This window comes from Coregonus clupeaformis, chromosome 26 (genome assembly GCF_020615455.1).
Source record: "Coregonus clupeaformis isolate EN_2021a chromosome 26, ASM2061545v1, whole genome shotgun sequence".
Classification (NCBI taxonomy): domain Eukaryota; kingdom Metazoa; phylum Chordata; class Actinopteri; order Salmoniformes; family Salmonidae; genus Coregonus; species Coregonus clupeaformis.
The window spans coordinates 50,530,653-50,546,259 of NC_059217.1; the positions used below are offsets into that span (position 1 = coordinate 50,530,653).

The window sequence follows — 15,607 nt, forward strand, 5'->3', positions numbered from 1 at the left end:
CAGTTTGATAAGCAGGCCCCCCTTCCCCTTCATATCATAGGCCTTCTCTACATCAAAGAAAATGGCTACCACCACCTCCTTATTTGCCTGTGCCTTCCATAATGACTGACTAGACCTAGTACAGGATCCATCGTTCCCCTGCCTTTCCTGAACCCACTTTGATCTGATGACATTAGGCCTCTGCTCTCCAGGAAGTACGTCAGCCTTTCTGTTATCATCCTTTCCATAAGTTTACAGACATGAGACGTCAACGCTATCGGTCTATAACTTGATGGATTAGTAGGGTCTTTCCCTGGTTTCTGTATTCCATCCTGCCACACCTTATTGTAAAGGCCCAATACTTTTCCCATTGTAGTGTCACTGAGATGAGCCATCATGATGTAACACATCTCATCCTTCCCAGATGTTACCCCAGCTTTAGCTATTGCTCTCTTCATCTCATCCAACTTAAAAGGGGCATTCAATGCATCCTCCACCACCTCTCACTGATCCAGGATCCCTGGATACTCTCCTCTGACCCTCTCTTTCCCACACCGTCCCTCTTCCGTTAGACTATTTGAGCTGTGCACCTTCACAAATGCCTGAGTTAACATCTCTGCCTTCTCCATGTCTCTCATTGCAACAGTTTTTCCCACTTTTCAGCACAGGGAGATCCCGATCTCATCTGACCCCATTCATCCTCTTAATCATCCCCCATACCTCTCCCACAGGAGTAGTCCTGCCTATGTTTCCACAGAAAGTGAATAGTTTTTTTTATTTATAAATAAGAGTCCTTTTAATTTTGTGCTTTGGCCATTGCATCACTAACTATTCGCCAGCAGGAGACCTGGTGGCACTGAAGAAGCACCCTGGAATTTGAAATGTTGGAGTAAAAATAATTACACACATTTCATGCACAACATCATACACGTCACATTATTTAATGTACTGTACCTAAATTGTATTGCCTAAGTGTGAATGCCAGGGTTAAATTGCAAAAACCTTGGGAGATTGAAATTGGAGGTGCATAGCAATGCACATTATTCAAAACGGAATAATGTGAGATTGCTATAATTATTGTATGAACATTTTAACTATGAAGTGCAGGACTAGGAGTGCAAGTTATTAACAAATATATTTATAACTCTATTTTAATAGGTCACCCCTTCTGTCTGCGTTATTAATCTGACAGCCAAATCGAACGACCACATATTTTGATGACGAAACCAGAAGCACACACACATTTCTCTGACATCAACAAACTTGTGTTGTGGTTGGACTCTTCCAACTCGGCTTGCTGTTATTATTGGGGGAAGATTGCAGCTGAGCTGTGTTGGTAGAAGCGTTTTCATGTAGCTAGCTTTATAAGTCAAACAGAAGTGTGGATGAAGTTTTCGTCAACGGATGTATATTCAAACGCTTGTTTTAATTCGTTTACATCGGCATTATCAGTTTTCACGTCGAAGAACATATTGCACAACACAAGCGTTTGTGATATCTTGGCCTGAAACTCCGGGCCTTGGACTCAAGTAAAGTTCGAAGCGGACTCTAAACTTCTGCTTTCTCAAAGACCGCTATCCGCGGGGCCGGGGCTCTTGTCGCTGGCCCTGTGGATGAGGAAGTGAAGATACAGAATCCACCCAGGTAAATTAGAAAGATTTTAGTAAACCGTTACAATTTACAGAAAGTACTTGAATTGATTTGCACGATGTGTGGCTCACGTCACGTAGCTAGCTAGCTACCGGTAGCAAACAAGTTAATCGAGGAAAACATTAGCTAGCTAACGTTAACTAGCTAGCTCGACAACTTCCCTGTCAGGCGATGTAATCTAACGTTAGTCGTCCTAGTTAGCTGTCGTTGTTTGCAAATGGTCGATTGTTATCAAATAATGAGTTTGCTAGCTCAGATACATGTCTACGTCGTTAAGCAACTAACTAACACGTTAACGTTAGCTAGCTGTCAACTTCTGTATGAACCGACTATTTAGCTCGTTAGTTGTGCAAGCTAGTAGGGTGTCATGTTGATTTGGATCGCGGTGTTTAGCTAGCTAATGACCATAGGCATAGATTCGAATGTTATAGCTTAATTAGCTAAATAAGCTTGCATTACTAACTAGCTTGAACGACAGCCTCATGGGTTCGTTCCATTAGTTTTCAATCACTTTTTGACCGCACCCCATTTGGTTTGAATGACACTTTCTATATTTTCCCATATAGTAGAGGTGGTCAGAGTGCCAAAACATTTAGTAGGTTAAGGGGTGCTCAAATTTGACCAATTTTGCATACGGGCAATTACACAGTAACGGACATTTGTCAGACTCAGAAAGGGCTAGCTACTTTTAACAATTTCCACTGAACATTAAAAGTTGTCATTGTGCCTAAAGTTCTATGGTTTGTTTAGCTTTGCAATTATTGTTTTTTGTTTGACATTTTAATGTGAAAAATCTGAGTATCACCCTACATAGTCTAATAAATCAGACATTGATACCAATTGTTGGTATAGTCTGAAACAAAGTACTGTAAAATTGTGGACATTTTCCTTACAAGCCAGAATGTTGAATAAATTTACATTTGAACTTACTCTACCGGTTGTCTCTGCGGTTGGTCCTTCAAGCTGCTCGAACTTTTACTTAAAATAGCCACAGGAAAGTATTGTTTACCTAACTTACTGAAGTTGAAATTTCTATAACCTGCCACATGTAAAGACCTGTTAGTATGCATGCATTGTGTGCATGTACTTCGGTCATAAGCAAACACATTTTGATTGCCACACACATAGACCCGCGTTTTGTTTAATAATACTTTCCTGTAGATATTGTCTCAAATTTCGACCAGCTGAAGGACCAACACCACTTGACAATCGGCAGAGTAAGTTCAAATATAATTGTATTCAACATTCGCGACAGACAAGGGACGTTTAGTTTTTTATATATAAATGTGTGGCATTGCCTATACAATTGAAGGCATCACCATGTTTCGTGACAACACCCTACCACAGCCATGTCTTCATCAATGTAAAAGATAAACGGTTGAGTTTGATATAATATAAAAGCTTACAAACAGGATTGTCAAACTACACTGAACCAAAATATAAACGCAACATGTAAAGTGTTGGTCCCATGTTTCATGAGCTGAAATAAAAGATCCCAGAAACTGTCCATACAGACAAAAAGCTTATTTCTCTCAAATGTTGTGCACAAATGTGTTTCCATCCCTGTTAGTGAGCATTTCTCCATTGCTAAAATAATCCATCCACCAGACAGGTGTTGCACATCAAAAAGTTAATTTAAACAGCATGATTATTACACAGGTGTAACTTGTGCTGGGGACAATAAAAGGCCACTCTAAAATGTCTATCACACAACACAATGCCATAGATGTCTCAAGTTTTGAGGGAGCGTGCAATTGGCATGCTGACTGCAGGAATGTCCACCAGAGCTGTTGGCAGAGAATGTAATGTTAATTTCTCTACCATAAGCCGCCTCCAACATCGATTGAGAGAATTTGGGAGTATGTCCAACCGGCCTCACATCCTCAGACCATTTGTATGGCGTTGTGTGGGCGAGCGGTTTGCTGATGTCAACATTGTGAACAGAGTGCCACATGGGGTTATGGTATGGGCAGACATAAGTTATGGACAACGAACACAATTGCATTTGATCGATTGGCAATTTGAATGCACAAAAATACCTAGACGAGATCCTGAGGCCCATTGTGAGCCCCATTTTCTGGGGGTGTCTGTCACCGACAGATGCATATCTGTATTCCCAGTCATGTGAAAACCATAGATTAGGGCCTACTGAATTTATACTGCACAAAAATATAAACGCAACAATTTCAACGAGCATAGGTCCACTCACTTAGGAGCCAGGCCCACCCACTGTGAAGCCAGGCCCAGCCAATCGGAATGAGTTTTTCCCCACAAAAGGGCTTTATTAAAGACATAAATATTCCTCAGTTTCATCAGCTGGTCTGAATGGCTGATCTCAGACGATCCCACAGTTGAAGAAGCTGGATGTGGAGGTCCTGGGCTGGCGTGGTTACACGCGGTCTGCAGTTGAGGCCGGTTGGACGTACTGCCAAATTCTCTAAAACGACGTTGGTAGAGAAATTAACATTACATTCTCTGTTAACAGCTCTGGTGGACATTCCTGCAGTCAGCATGACAATTGCACGCTCCTTCAAAAAAACTTGACATCTGTGGCATTGTGTTGTGTGACAAAACTGCACATTTTAAAGTGGCCTTTTATTGTCCCCAGCACAAGGTGCACCTGTGTAATGATCATGCTGTTTAATCAGCTTCTTGATATGCCACACCTGTTATCTTGGCAAAGGAGAAATGCTCACTAACAAGGATATGAACACATTTGTGCACAAATTTGAGTGAAATAAGCTTTTTTTGCGTATGGAACATTTCTGGGATCTTTTATTTCAGCTCATGAAACATGGAACCAACACTTTACATGTTGTTTATATTTTTGTTCAGTATATTTCAATTGACTAATTTCCTCTTATGAACTGTAACTCAGTGAAATTGTTGCATGTCGACTAACCTGTACCCCCGCACATTAACTCGGTACCGGTACCCCCTGTATATAGCCTCGTTATTTTATTGTTACTTTTTATTTTATTTGTTACTTTAGTGTATTTAGTAAATATTTTCTTAACTCTATTTCTTGAACTGCATTGTTGGTTAAGGGCTTGTAAGTAAGCATTTCACGGTAAGGTCTACACCTGTTGTATTCGGCGCATGTGATGAATAAAAATTGATTTTTGTTAAGTATTTTGAAATTTCTTGATAAACGTTTTTGGATTTTTTAACCTTTAACATAAATTATAAAAAAACGAGTTAAGTCAGATTTTTTTTCATTTTCGCATATGTTGTAGCTTAGAACCTATTTTATATCTGAGGTTTTTGTGTTGTGCACACCGTCAGTTGTTACACAGCATACTCTTGAATACAGGATGGGTGTTATGTCAATCATAGATATATAATTCATAGAATGGACTTACCCCTTCAGACCACTGCAATTTAACTGGTGCATCATTGATATTTAAATTGAAATTACATTTTAACTTCCAATTACTACCACAAAGATGGCAGCTTGTCCACCCACCATCGAATGTCAACTTAAATGGGAATGTCGGTTCTATTATCTATATTTCTATGGAGGACTGACAGTATAATTTAAAACAAATTATATTCCCATTCAAGTCAACATTCTTTGATGTGTGGACCTCCAACCATCTTTGTGCTACCATTTGAAAGTTGAAATTAAAATGTTATTCCCAATTTTGTACATTTATCACACCCACCCTGTATTCAAGAGCATGCTTAGTCTCAGCCGATGGCGGGCACAACACAAACATCTCAGATTATGTTAAATAGGGTCTAAAATACAACATGTGAAAATGAAAACTATCTGAGTTTACGCGTTTTTAGATAATTGACGTTAAAGTACATACTTTTTATTCAAATAGTTTGACAACCCTGTTCAGAAGCTTTAGAATTATTTCAAACTGAACCATTTATCTTTTCCAGTGATGAAGACATGGATGTCTCATGGTAGGGTGGGGGTATGCAAAATGGGTCATCTTTAAGCACCTCTATCTTCTAAATGTTTCGGCATTCAGGTCCAAAAAGTTACTTTCTGACCACTTCTACCATGGGCAAATATGTATAGAAAGTTTCACTCAAATTAAAAAGGGTGCGGTCAAAAAGTGAATGAAATCAAATGGCACGACCCAATGTAAACAATATTTAGCTTGTAATGCAGTCTGATTCTTGTTTGAATTAGTTTGCTTAGTGAGTGACTAATTCTGTTTGTTTGCAATACTCAGATTTTACAGGAGAAAGGAACCCTTTGATGGGAGAATCCTCTATCCTGGACTCCTGGGTGAATCAACGTGTCAAGATGAGTATGTGTACATCCTCCCACACACTTTCTCCCAACACATAGAAGCAGTTGTAATACAGTTGAAGTCGGAAGTTTACATACACTTAGGTTGGAGTCATTAAAACTTGTTTTTCAACCACTCCACAAATGTATTGTTAACAAACTATAGTTTTGGCAAGTCGGTTAGGACATCTACTTTGTGCATGACACAAGTCATTTTTCCAACAATTGTTTACAGACAGATTATTTGACTTATAATTCACTGTATAACAATTCCAGTGGGTCAGAAGTTTACATACACTAAGTTGACTGTGCCTTTTAAACAGCTTGGAAAATTCCAGAAAATGATGTCATGGCTTTAGAAGCTTCTGATAGGCTAATTGACATCATTTGAGTCAATTGGAGGTGTACCTGTGGATGTATTTCAAGGCCTACCTTCAAACTCAGTGCCTCTTTGCTTGACATCATGGGAAAATCAAAATAAATCAGCCAAGACCTCAGAAAATAAATTGTAGACCTCCACAAGTCTGGTTTATCCTTGGGAGCAATTTCCGAACTCCTGAAGGTACCACGTTCATCTGTACAAACAATAGTACGCAAGTATAAACACCATGGGACCACGCAGCCGTCATACCGCTCAGGAAGGAGACGCTTTCTGTCTCCTTGAGATTAACGTACTTTGGTGTGAAAAGTGCAAATCAATCCCAGAACAACAGCAAAGGATCTTGTGAAGATGCTGGAGGAAACGGGTACAAAAGTATCTATATCCACAGTAACAAGTCCTATATCGACATAACCTGAAAGGCCGCTCAGCAAGGAAGAAGCCACTGCTCCAAAACCACCATAGACTATGGTTTACAACTGCACATGGGGACAAATATCGTACTTTTTGGAGAAATGTCCTCTGGTATGATGAAACAAAAATAGAACTGTTTGGCCATAATGACCATCGTTATGTTTGGAGGAAAAAGGGGGGTCTTGCATGCCGAAGAACACCATCCCAACCGTGAAGCACGGGGGTGGCAGCATCATGCTGTGGGGGTGCTTTGCTGCAGGAGGGACTGGTGCACTTCACAAAATAGATGGCATCATGAGGAAGGAAAATTATGTGGATATATTGAAGCAACATCTCAAGACATTAGTCAGGAAGTTAAAGCTTGGTCGCAAATGGGTCTTCCAAATGGACAATGACCCCATGCATACTTCCAAAGTTGTGGCAAAATGGCTTAAGGACAACAAAGTCATGGTATTGGAGTGGCCATCACAAAGCCCTGACCTCAATCCTATAGAAAATATGTGGGCAGAACTGAAAAAGCGTGTGCGAGCAAGGAGGCCTACAAACCTGACTCAGTTACACCAGCTCTGTCAGGAGGAATGGGCAAAAATTCACCCAACTTATTGTGGGAAGCTTGTGGAAGGCTACCCAAAACGTTTGACCCAAGTAATAGAGTGTATGTAAACTTCTGACCCACTGGGAATGTGATGAAATAAATACAAGCTGAAATAGATCATTCTCTCTACTATTATTCTGACATTTCACATTCTTAAAATACAATGGTGATCCTAACTGACCTAAGACAGGGAATCTTTACTAGGATTAAATGTCAGGAATTGTGAAAAACTGAGTTTTAATGTATTTGGCTAAGGTGTATGTAAACTTTCGACTTCAACTGTACATCTGACCTGTCATGACATTAGGATGGCTTCTGGCCATATCTTATCATCTAAGGTGCCCTGGGAATGCTTTGCAATACTCTCTGTTCTATGGCTAAGAACGGAACATAGAACAACAGAGAATGTTCTATGGCTTCTATTCTGTGTTTTCTGTTCTAAGCTTTCTATCTGCCCCAAACAGATGAACAGGAGGCACTGAACTCTATAATGCAGGACCTGGCCGAACTGCACCGCTCCAGCCGCCCTGCCATGACCCTATCTGACCTGGGCAAACCCAAGGCCTCTTCACCCAAAAATCAGGTCTGTCCACTTGCCTCCACTTGGCACTCATCAGAGAATAGTCTCAATACAATAAATTGCATTTATCTTCCTCATCCCTTTTCCTCTCGTGTGTGTGTGTGTACAGAACGATGTACGAGTGAAGTTTGAGTTCAAAGGGGAGAAGAGGATCTTGCAGTTCTTTCGCCCAGTCAGGCTGGATGACCTGGGGAACAAAGCCAAAGTGGCCTTTGGTCAGGCCATGGACCTGCATTACACCAACAATGAGGTACTTATCACAGATAACATCATCACCAAGTCACAGTGGGGCTGGGCGGTATACCGTATTTTACGATATACCGGTATTGATGCACAGACCAGTTTGGGTTTTAACTTTACCTTCTATAACAGTATTTTTAATGTTTGGTTTGTTACATGTGATATGACGTGGGTAACGTCCATTTTTATAGTTTACTTCGCTACTTGAGTCATCTCTCTCCGCTCTCTCTCTCCATGCCGCTTTCCACACAGACCTAGCCCTGTCACTCAAGGAGCGCATTTGTTGTTCCTCGACCACGAGACACTTGCGTTCAGTCTGCATGGTCAATGCAGCACATGCTACAATGATGTTGATGACAACGATGCTGTTTTCACTTTGCTTCTTAATATAAATCCACTAGCGTTTTATAATTACACTATTCGTTTGTGTTTCTTACATCTGCAAACAGGTAGTTTGTCTTTTCATAGCAAGTTGGGCCTAAATCTTGTTAGCCGCTAATGCTAATTGCTAATTAGCTGGCTAGCTAGCTAATAAATGTACTGAGTCAGAGCAAACGTAGCTAGCTATACAGCCTGATAATACCAGTGATGGTGTAGACTTAAATCAGCATGTTTGTGCAACAGTATCTTCTAAATAAAGAGGAATACCTGAAGCATGAATGTTAGCTACATGAGGTAGCTAAGAGAGAATATTCAATGTAGCCAAAGATTATAGGGTCCCCTAGAAAACACTTATCAACACTTTGGTTCCTACCCTGTCACAATAATAACTCCTCCTTGGTATTTTCATTCGTTGTCATGTCAAACAACACTGTATTCAAAGTGCCCACTATTATATTCTAACTATAGAATTAGAATGATCATTCTATTTCCATGATTCCAACAGTTCACCCAAGTGTTTGGCTTTAAATTGCAAATCAAATCACAGTTGCAACATTTGGTTAAAATGAAAGATTGTTCGCCCATATCGTGCAGCCCTTCGTGGCAGTGTGGAGATCTCAAATGAGTGCAGGAAATGCAGAAATTGATGAAAATGCTGAAAATAATTTTGGGTTGAATTGAACAGTATAAAACAATCAGAATGGAGAAAGACCCATTGAAATCACTTAGAATGTATGTGTTGCCACTCTAGGGTCACGCACTACTCATAAAGCAAATTTAGAACTTTTATTATTCCTAACATAAAATACCGTCCAATATGCTGTAAATACTATGATATAATATTTGGGCCATATAGCCCAGCCCTCAGTCACATTGTTGGTCTCTGGCAGTCAAATAAGCACCAAAAGCCAATCACCAAAATGTGTGAGCGAGAGAATGAATTGTTCTCTGAGAAACTACCAATATATTTCTTTTCTATTTCACTTCCTTCTCTTGCTGCCGTTTCCCTCTCATTTCTTCCTCTTTTTCTAATCTGATCTGTCCGTTTCCCTCTCTGTGGTTCTCTCCCCTCCTCCCTCCCAGCTGGTGATTCCTCTGACCACTCAGGATGACCTGGACAAGGCCGTGGAGCTGCTGGATCGCAGCGTCCACATGAAGAGCCTGAAGATCCTCCTGGTGCTCCAGGCCTCCTCTCAGGTTAGGACCAGGCAGTTCACAGCCCATATTCACAAAGCATCACTGAGTAGGAGTGCTGATCTAGGATCAGTTTAGCCTTTTAGTTGAGCCTTTTAGGTAATAATGAAGACGATTGTCTGTACAGATCCTAGATCAGTACTTCTACTACTTCCATCAACAGCTCACTATGCTCAGCACATACACTTTCTTTCTTGAGTATTTACTTTAATGAATCATCTTGAGACCTTTGTTTGAGCTGACAATGTTTTATTCTGTAAAAGAAACGGTTGTAGAGTAAAGCTGTTTTGATATGGATGGATGATGTTGATGGTGTTTAATTTCTCCTCTCAGACCTCCACATCCAGCATGGACCTGCTGCCCCCACACGAAGACCTGGACAACACACGCTTCAGGGCCACAGACCATAAAAGCATGCTGGCTTTGATAGGTGGGTCATCTACTCTGTGGTGTTTCCAATGACTACTATATCTGTGTGTGTAATTAATTAATCTGTGAAATTGTTGTCCTTCTAGTAAATACTTTCCATTTCTTTCAATTTCTCAAAATCCATTTGCTTCATGGCATTGGAAACAGCCAAAACACCTTGTCTTTCACCACCGGTCTAGTAGTAAGTCTTCAGCTAGAAATGTATGTAATTCTATTTCATCCAGGGTCCCACTCCGGCGACCGCAGCTCCCCCCCTCCAGGCTACATTCCCGATGCCCTCCAGCAGGTGGCCAGAAATGGCTCCTTCACCAGCATTAACAGCGAGGGAGAGTTCATTCCAGAAAGCATGGACCAGGTAACCTCACCTATAGAGATGGATAGAGGACTCTAGATGGATAGATGTAGGCTAACCCGTTTTAGCATGGATATTGCCATTTAGGGCTTCCACCATTTTAAAGTAGTCAACTGGGTGGGGATTCCTATGGGTTGGGAGGGATCAGCCAATAATCAGAGCATTGTCTTCTTCAAATTGGGTTGCCTATAGTTTGGTAAATAGCTTTTAAGCTATGTCACCGCTATGTAGTGTCCACAATAAATGAATGATGCACACGATTTTGTCCAGGACTCCAGCACTGCAGGTGGCGGTAAATCACAAATATTAGCTTTACGCTTTTTTTATACACAAAAGATGAAGAAAATGGACTACTTTAAAATGGAGAGGGCCTCAATGGCGCTGACTGTGCTGTCAGTCACCATAATGGCACAGATACAAAGAGGAGTCTTCTATCGATCTCTATGACCTAACCACACCTCAGTAACCTCACCTTAGAGACTAGGGATAGATGGAGACAGGGGCCCAGATCAGGAACAGTCATACTAAGGCCTAGTCCCAACACTCTTGCCTACTCTTAACTGTCCTTCATTACCACTGTTAAGAAACATATTATGAACTGTTATGAACATGTTCAGAGTATGACAAATGACAGCAGAGTCACAAACTCAATCTCTCCTTTCTAGATGCTGGACCCTCTGTCGATGAGCAGTCCAGAGAACTCTGCATCGGGGAGTTGTCCCTCACTGGACAGCCCACTGGACAGGTGAGTCCTGAACATCCAGCCAAGAACCATACAACACCTAGCCAGCATGCATTGCGGTAATTTTCAACACTTCATATCTTCTGAAATGTAACAGTTTTTAAAGCATGTACTCCTCCTATATTTCCTTGCAGTGATAACTATCCTAAGTCACGTATGCCCCGAGCACAGAGCTACCCAGACAACCACCAAGTCTACCCAGAGTACGATATTCCAGTGTTTGAGAAGTCGGGGAAAGGGGGGACTTACCCACGGCGATACCACATTTCCTTTGGCCTTCAGGACTACAGTGATGGTGAGCGAACAAACAAGAACAGACCCTCACTAAAACACAGGCCATATTCAATTAAACCTTAAATCCGGGTGTCCCAAATCCGATTCTTTATTTTAGAGCATCACAGAGAATGATTGTTTTCCTTCATTCTCTCTCTCCCTCTCCCCATCCTCCCCTGCAGGGCGTAAGACGTTCCCTCGAGCGCGGCGGACCCAGGTCCACGGTTTCCATTCCCCGGTCAGTTTCAGCCCCACAGAGCAGTCTCCCAGCACCAGCAGTGGCAGCAGCATCTTCACCCCAGACCTGGAGGAGCCCGGGGGTCGCAGACGCAGGGGCAGCGACATCGAGCCCAACCCCACCCTCTCCGTTATGGACATCAGCCCACCCAGCCGCTGTGAGTAGAGCTGGATGGAGGGAGGGAAAGGAGAGATCGAGAATGGAGAGAAGGATACTTATGTGGGGATGGAAGGGTGGAAGGATAGCTGGTCTGGCCGGGTATCTGCTAAGCACTTTGCAACAAACGTATTTCTTAAAAGCGCACACAAATGACATGATTGTTTTCCCCCCCATGTCTGTTCAGCTCCACGTGCCCCTACTAACTGGCGGATAGGGAAGCTGCTGGGTCAGGGTGCGTTTGGCCGGGTCTTCCTCTGCTACGATGCAGACACTGGCAGAGAGCTGGCTGTTAAACAGGTCCAGTTTGACCCAGAGAGTCCCGAGACCAGCAAGGTGAGTGGAACAGATTGTGTTTGTGTGTTGAGAGTGTCTACACTGTGTACTCAATAAGTATTGTCTATCTGCAGGAGGTAAGTGCCCTGGAGTGTGAGATCCAGTTACTGAAGAACTTGTGCCATGAACGGATCGTCCAGTACTACGGCTGTCTACGAGACTCCAACGAGAGAACACTGTCCATCTTTATGGAGTACATGCCAGGGGTAAGTGTGTAGTGTTTTTTGTGTCTGTGTATACGTTTGAATAACTGGACTTAGACCAACTCAAACCTGTCTCCGTCCACCAGTGTGGCGATGTAGGCTGCGTTCCAGGATGTATTTGTTGCAGTCAAGTTTCACAGATGATCAGCACGATGCTACTGCAGTAAAGATGACCTGGAACGGACCCGCAGGTTGCTTTAACGCTCATATGGTTAACCTCTGTCCCAAGGGCTCCATCAAAGACCAGCTGAAGTCGTACGGGGCCTTGACTGAAAACGTGACGCGTAGATACACCCGTCAGATCCTGGAGGGAGTGTCCTACCTACACAGCAACATGATCGTCCACAGAGACGTCAAAGGTACAGAAGGAGAGCGGGAAACATGGATGGAATATTGGAATACAATGTTGATGGATTCAAATAGGAAGGACCATTATCATGACTCATAGAGTTCTGGGCCATGTTCTGGTTCATGGAGTTCTTATGACCGAATGTTGATGGATATTGAAGGGAACATTGCCTTAACTGAAGCAGTGACTTCTGGGTAATGTCGTTTCTTATGAGAGAATGTACCTAAACCGCCTCCTTACCCCCCTCTCTTCACTTCCCCTGTCCCTCCCTCTTTCCCTCCATCTTTCTCTCCAGGGGCCAACATCCTGCGGGACTCTGTGGGAAACGTGAAGCTGGGGGACTTTGGGGCGAGCAGGCGGCTACAGACCATCTGTCTGTCAGGAACAGGGATCAAGTCAGTGACTGGTACTCCCTACTGGATGAGCCCAGAGGTGATCAGTGGAGAGGGCTATGGGAGGAAGGCTGATATCTGGTAAGACTGATTATTACTGAGGCAGACTTATCAGCAAAATAGTTTCCAACTCTTTCAAACCACTGGCTGAGACTTAAAGCCCCCATGCAGTCTTTGTAATTTTTTTTATCATAAATCACTATTTAATGAAAATAACTCAAATATATATCTTATCATTTATTTCCCTGAGCTTCCTTCACCCTTGCTCTGTCTGATTGTGTGGGCGTTAGGAAACACAAATTTGAAGATATTTATATACACAGCCCTGATTGGCTAAATGGTCTAGAGCCCACCCCCTTACCCAGATGAACAGTCATTGGTCTATTATAATCAGATCACATTGTGACGTCATGATGTGGGCCAAAAGTTCCATCCCACCTGAACAGGCTGATATTTTTTTTCAAACAGCTCTTACACCAAAAGCTCTTTTATCATTTTTACAATTTCAGACTTATTTTGACCTCATAGTGTGGAAATATCATTTAAAAAAATAACGTCTAGTTTTTAACTACACTTCCCCCGTTAAGAGGTTTCTACCATATGATTTCCGATAAAGTCTCTTTAAATTTGTGGTCAGAAAGGAGAGGGGGATCAGGAAAGGAAGCTATTGAAGACAAATGTAACAGCCACTGAGAAAAAGTATCCTTTTTTGTCATGTAAATCTTGGTGAGATGAGAACCAATAACGATCTTGATTGAGGGGAATATGGGATGAGTGGTGGGAGGAGCTATAGGAGGATGGGCTCATTTTAAGGGCTGGAATTGAATTAATGGAACGGAGCATCCATATGTTTGTGTTTCATACCGTTCCATAGATTCCATTCCAGCCATTACAATGAGCCTGTCCTCCTATAGCTCTTCCCACCAGCCTCCTCTGGTGGGATGTCATGTCAACTGTTGATAATGATGATGTTGGCTAATGTCAGTGGTCTCCTCTCCAGGAGTGTGGGCTGCACGGTGGTGGAGATGCTGACCCAGCGGCCCCCCTGGGCCGAGTTCGAGGCCATGGCAGCCATCTTTAAGATCGCCACCCAGCCCACCAACCCCTCGCTGCCCGCCCACGTCTCCGACCACGGCCGCGACTTCCTCAAGCGCATCTTCGTGGAGACCAAGCTGAGGCCCTCGGCCGACGACCTTCTGAGGCACATCTTTGTTCACTAGCCCATCCCCCTGACCTCGGACCCCTGAACTGCCAGAGATGGCCTTAGCTGATTCGCTGTCCTCGCCTCTGACTCCCCCCTGACTCCGCCCTCCCAGCTCCAGGCGGAAAGCCCCCATTGGACCAGAGACGACATGGTGGGAGGTATCCATCTGGTGATTGGATGAGGGAGAGGTGGGTAGAGGTGGGGACTACAACTCCTGCGTCTCTGTTTTTAGGAGACTGGCAAGGAGGAATTAATTAATGAACTCGTTTAGAGAAAGAACGTTGCACCTTAATTTCACGAATAGGGTAAGTTGCCCAATCAAGACGAAAAAATAACCTTTTTTGAAAATATGTTTTTATGATGAATATCTCCTGCTTTTGATTGTGGAGTGGGACTCAGTCACTCTGTGCTTAGCTCACTGAGTCAACGTCGGTGTTTCTGATCTGGACCTTAGTGGAGATTTGAGGTGATCATGATAATCTGGGCCACGTTCAGTAGGCAAACGTTGTGAAACGTTGCAGATAGAAATGGCAGGACTAGAGCCGAAACGATTCCTTATTGTATTCTGGTGAACGCACCCCTGGTGGTTAGTGTGGTCCTGACTCGACCCAGAATGTACCGCTGAAAACCCAGAGCACGCTGCTATCGAAACCACAACCAGAACACCGGGTGAGGAGAACACTCCAACCCCCCCCCCACACACACACACACACACACACACACACACACACACACACACACACACACACACACACACACACACACACACACACACACACACACACGCTTCTTCTCACACTGCTGCCTACGTTGCTCCCCCCTCACTTGCACATTCACAGTCCATGTAGAACACCCAGAACTCAAAACGGTTCTTCTTACTTATACTGTAGACATTTTCTCTGAAAAAAACAACAACTTTTGTTGCTAGGATCCCTCGCTTTACTTCAGTCTGTCCTGTGACTATTGTGAGTGTCCGTTTGTTTGTCTGTCTGCTGATGTGTCAGTCAGGTCCCCTGTCTGTCAGGGTCTGTTGTCAAATCCCCTCCCAGTCTTTGTTCTTTGCCAGGTGCCTTTTTAGCAGTGTCTTTAGTTTCAAAACGTTTTCGGTACGCATCAGACAGGTACCAGCCTATTTACGGTTCGGATCATATCTAAGTGTATTTTTTTCAGTGTGGTTCAGCCAGTGGTGCGCCGAATTGGTCTGCTCTCTCTGATTAGCCTTTTTTCCCTATTTATCAGACTGGTGTTAGATCAGTTGTGGCACTGTTCTCT

The 15,607-nt window shown here is 43.0% G+C and overlaps 1 protein-coding gene across 1 annotated transcript; it reads left to right on the forward strand.

The window, feature by feature from the left end:
- The first annotated feature begins 1,243 nt into the window (after positions 1-1,243).
- On the forward strand, positions 1,244-15,030 carry map3k2 (mitogen-activated protein kinase kinase kinase 2). The gene is made up of 15 exons (XM_041850003.2): positions 1,244-1,623; positions 5,820-5,897; positions 7,731-7,849; positions 7,956-8,096; positions 9,551-9,664; positions 9,995-10,091; positions 10,315-10,445; positions 11,108-11,187; positions 11,319-11,479; positions 11,640-11,852; positions 12,039-12,187; positions 12,262-12,393; positions 12,620-12,749; positions 13,035-13,212; positions 14,132-15,030. The coding sequence occupies exons 2-15, from the start codon at positions 5,846-5,848 to the stop codon at positions 14,349-14,351; spliced, it is 1,917 nt and encodes a 638-aa protein (XP_041705937.1). The 5' UTR covers positions 1,244-1,623; positions 5,820-5,845; the 3' UTR covers positions 14,352-15,030.
- Positions 15,031-15,607: the final 577 nt, after the last annotated feature.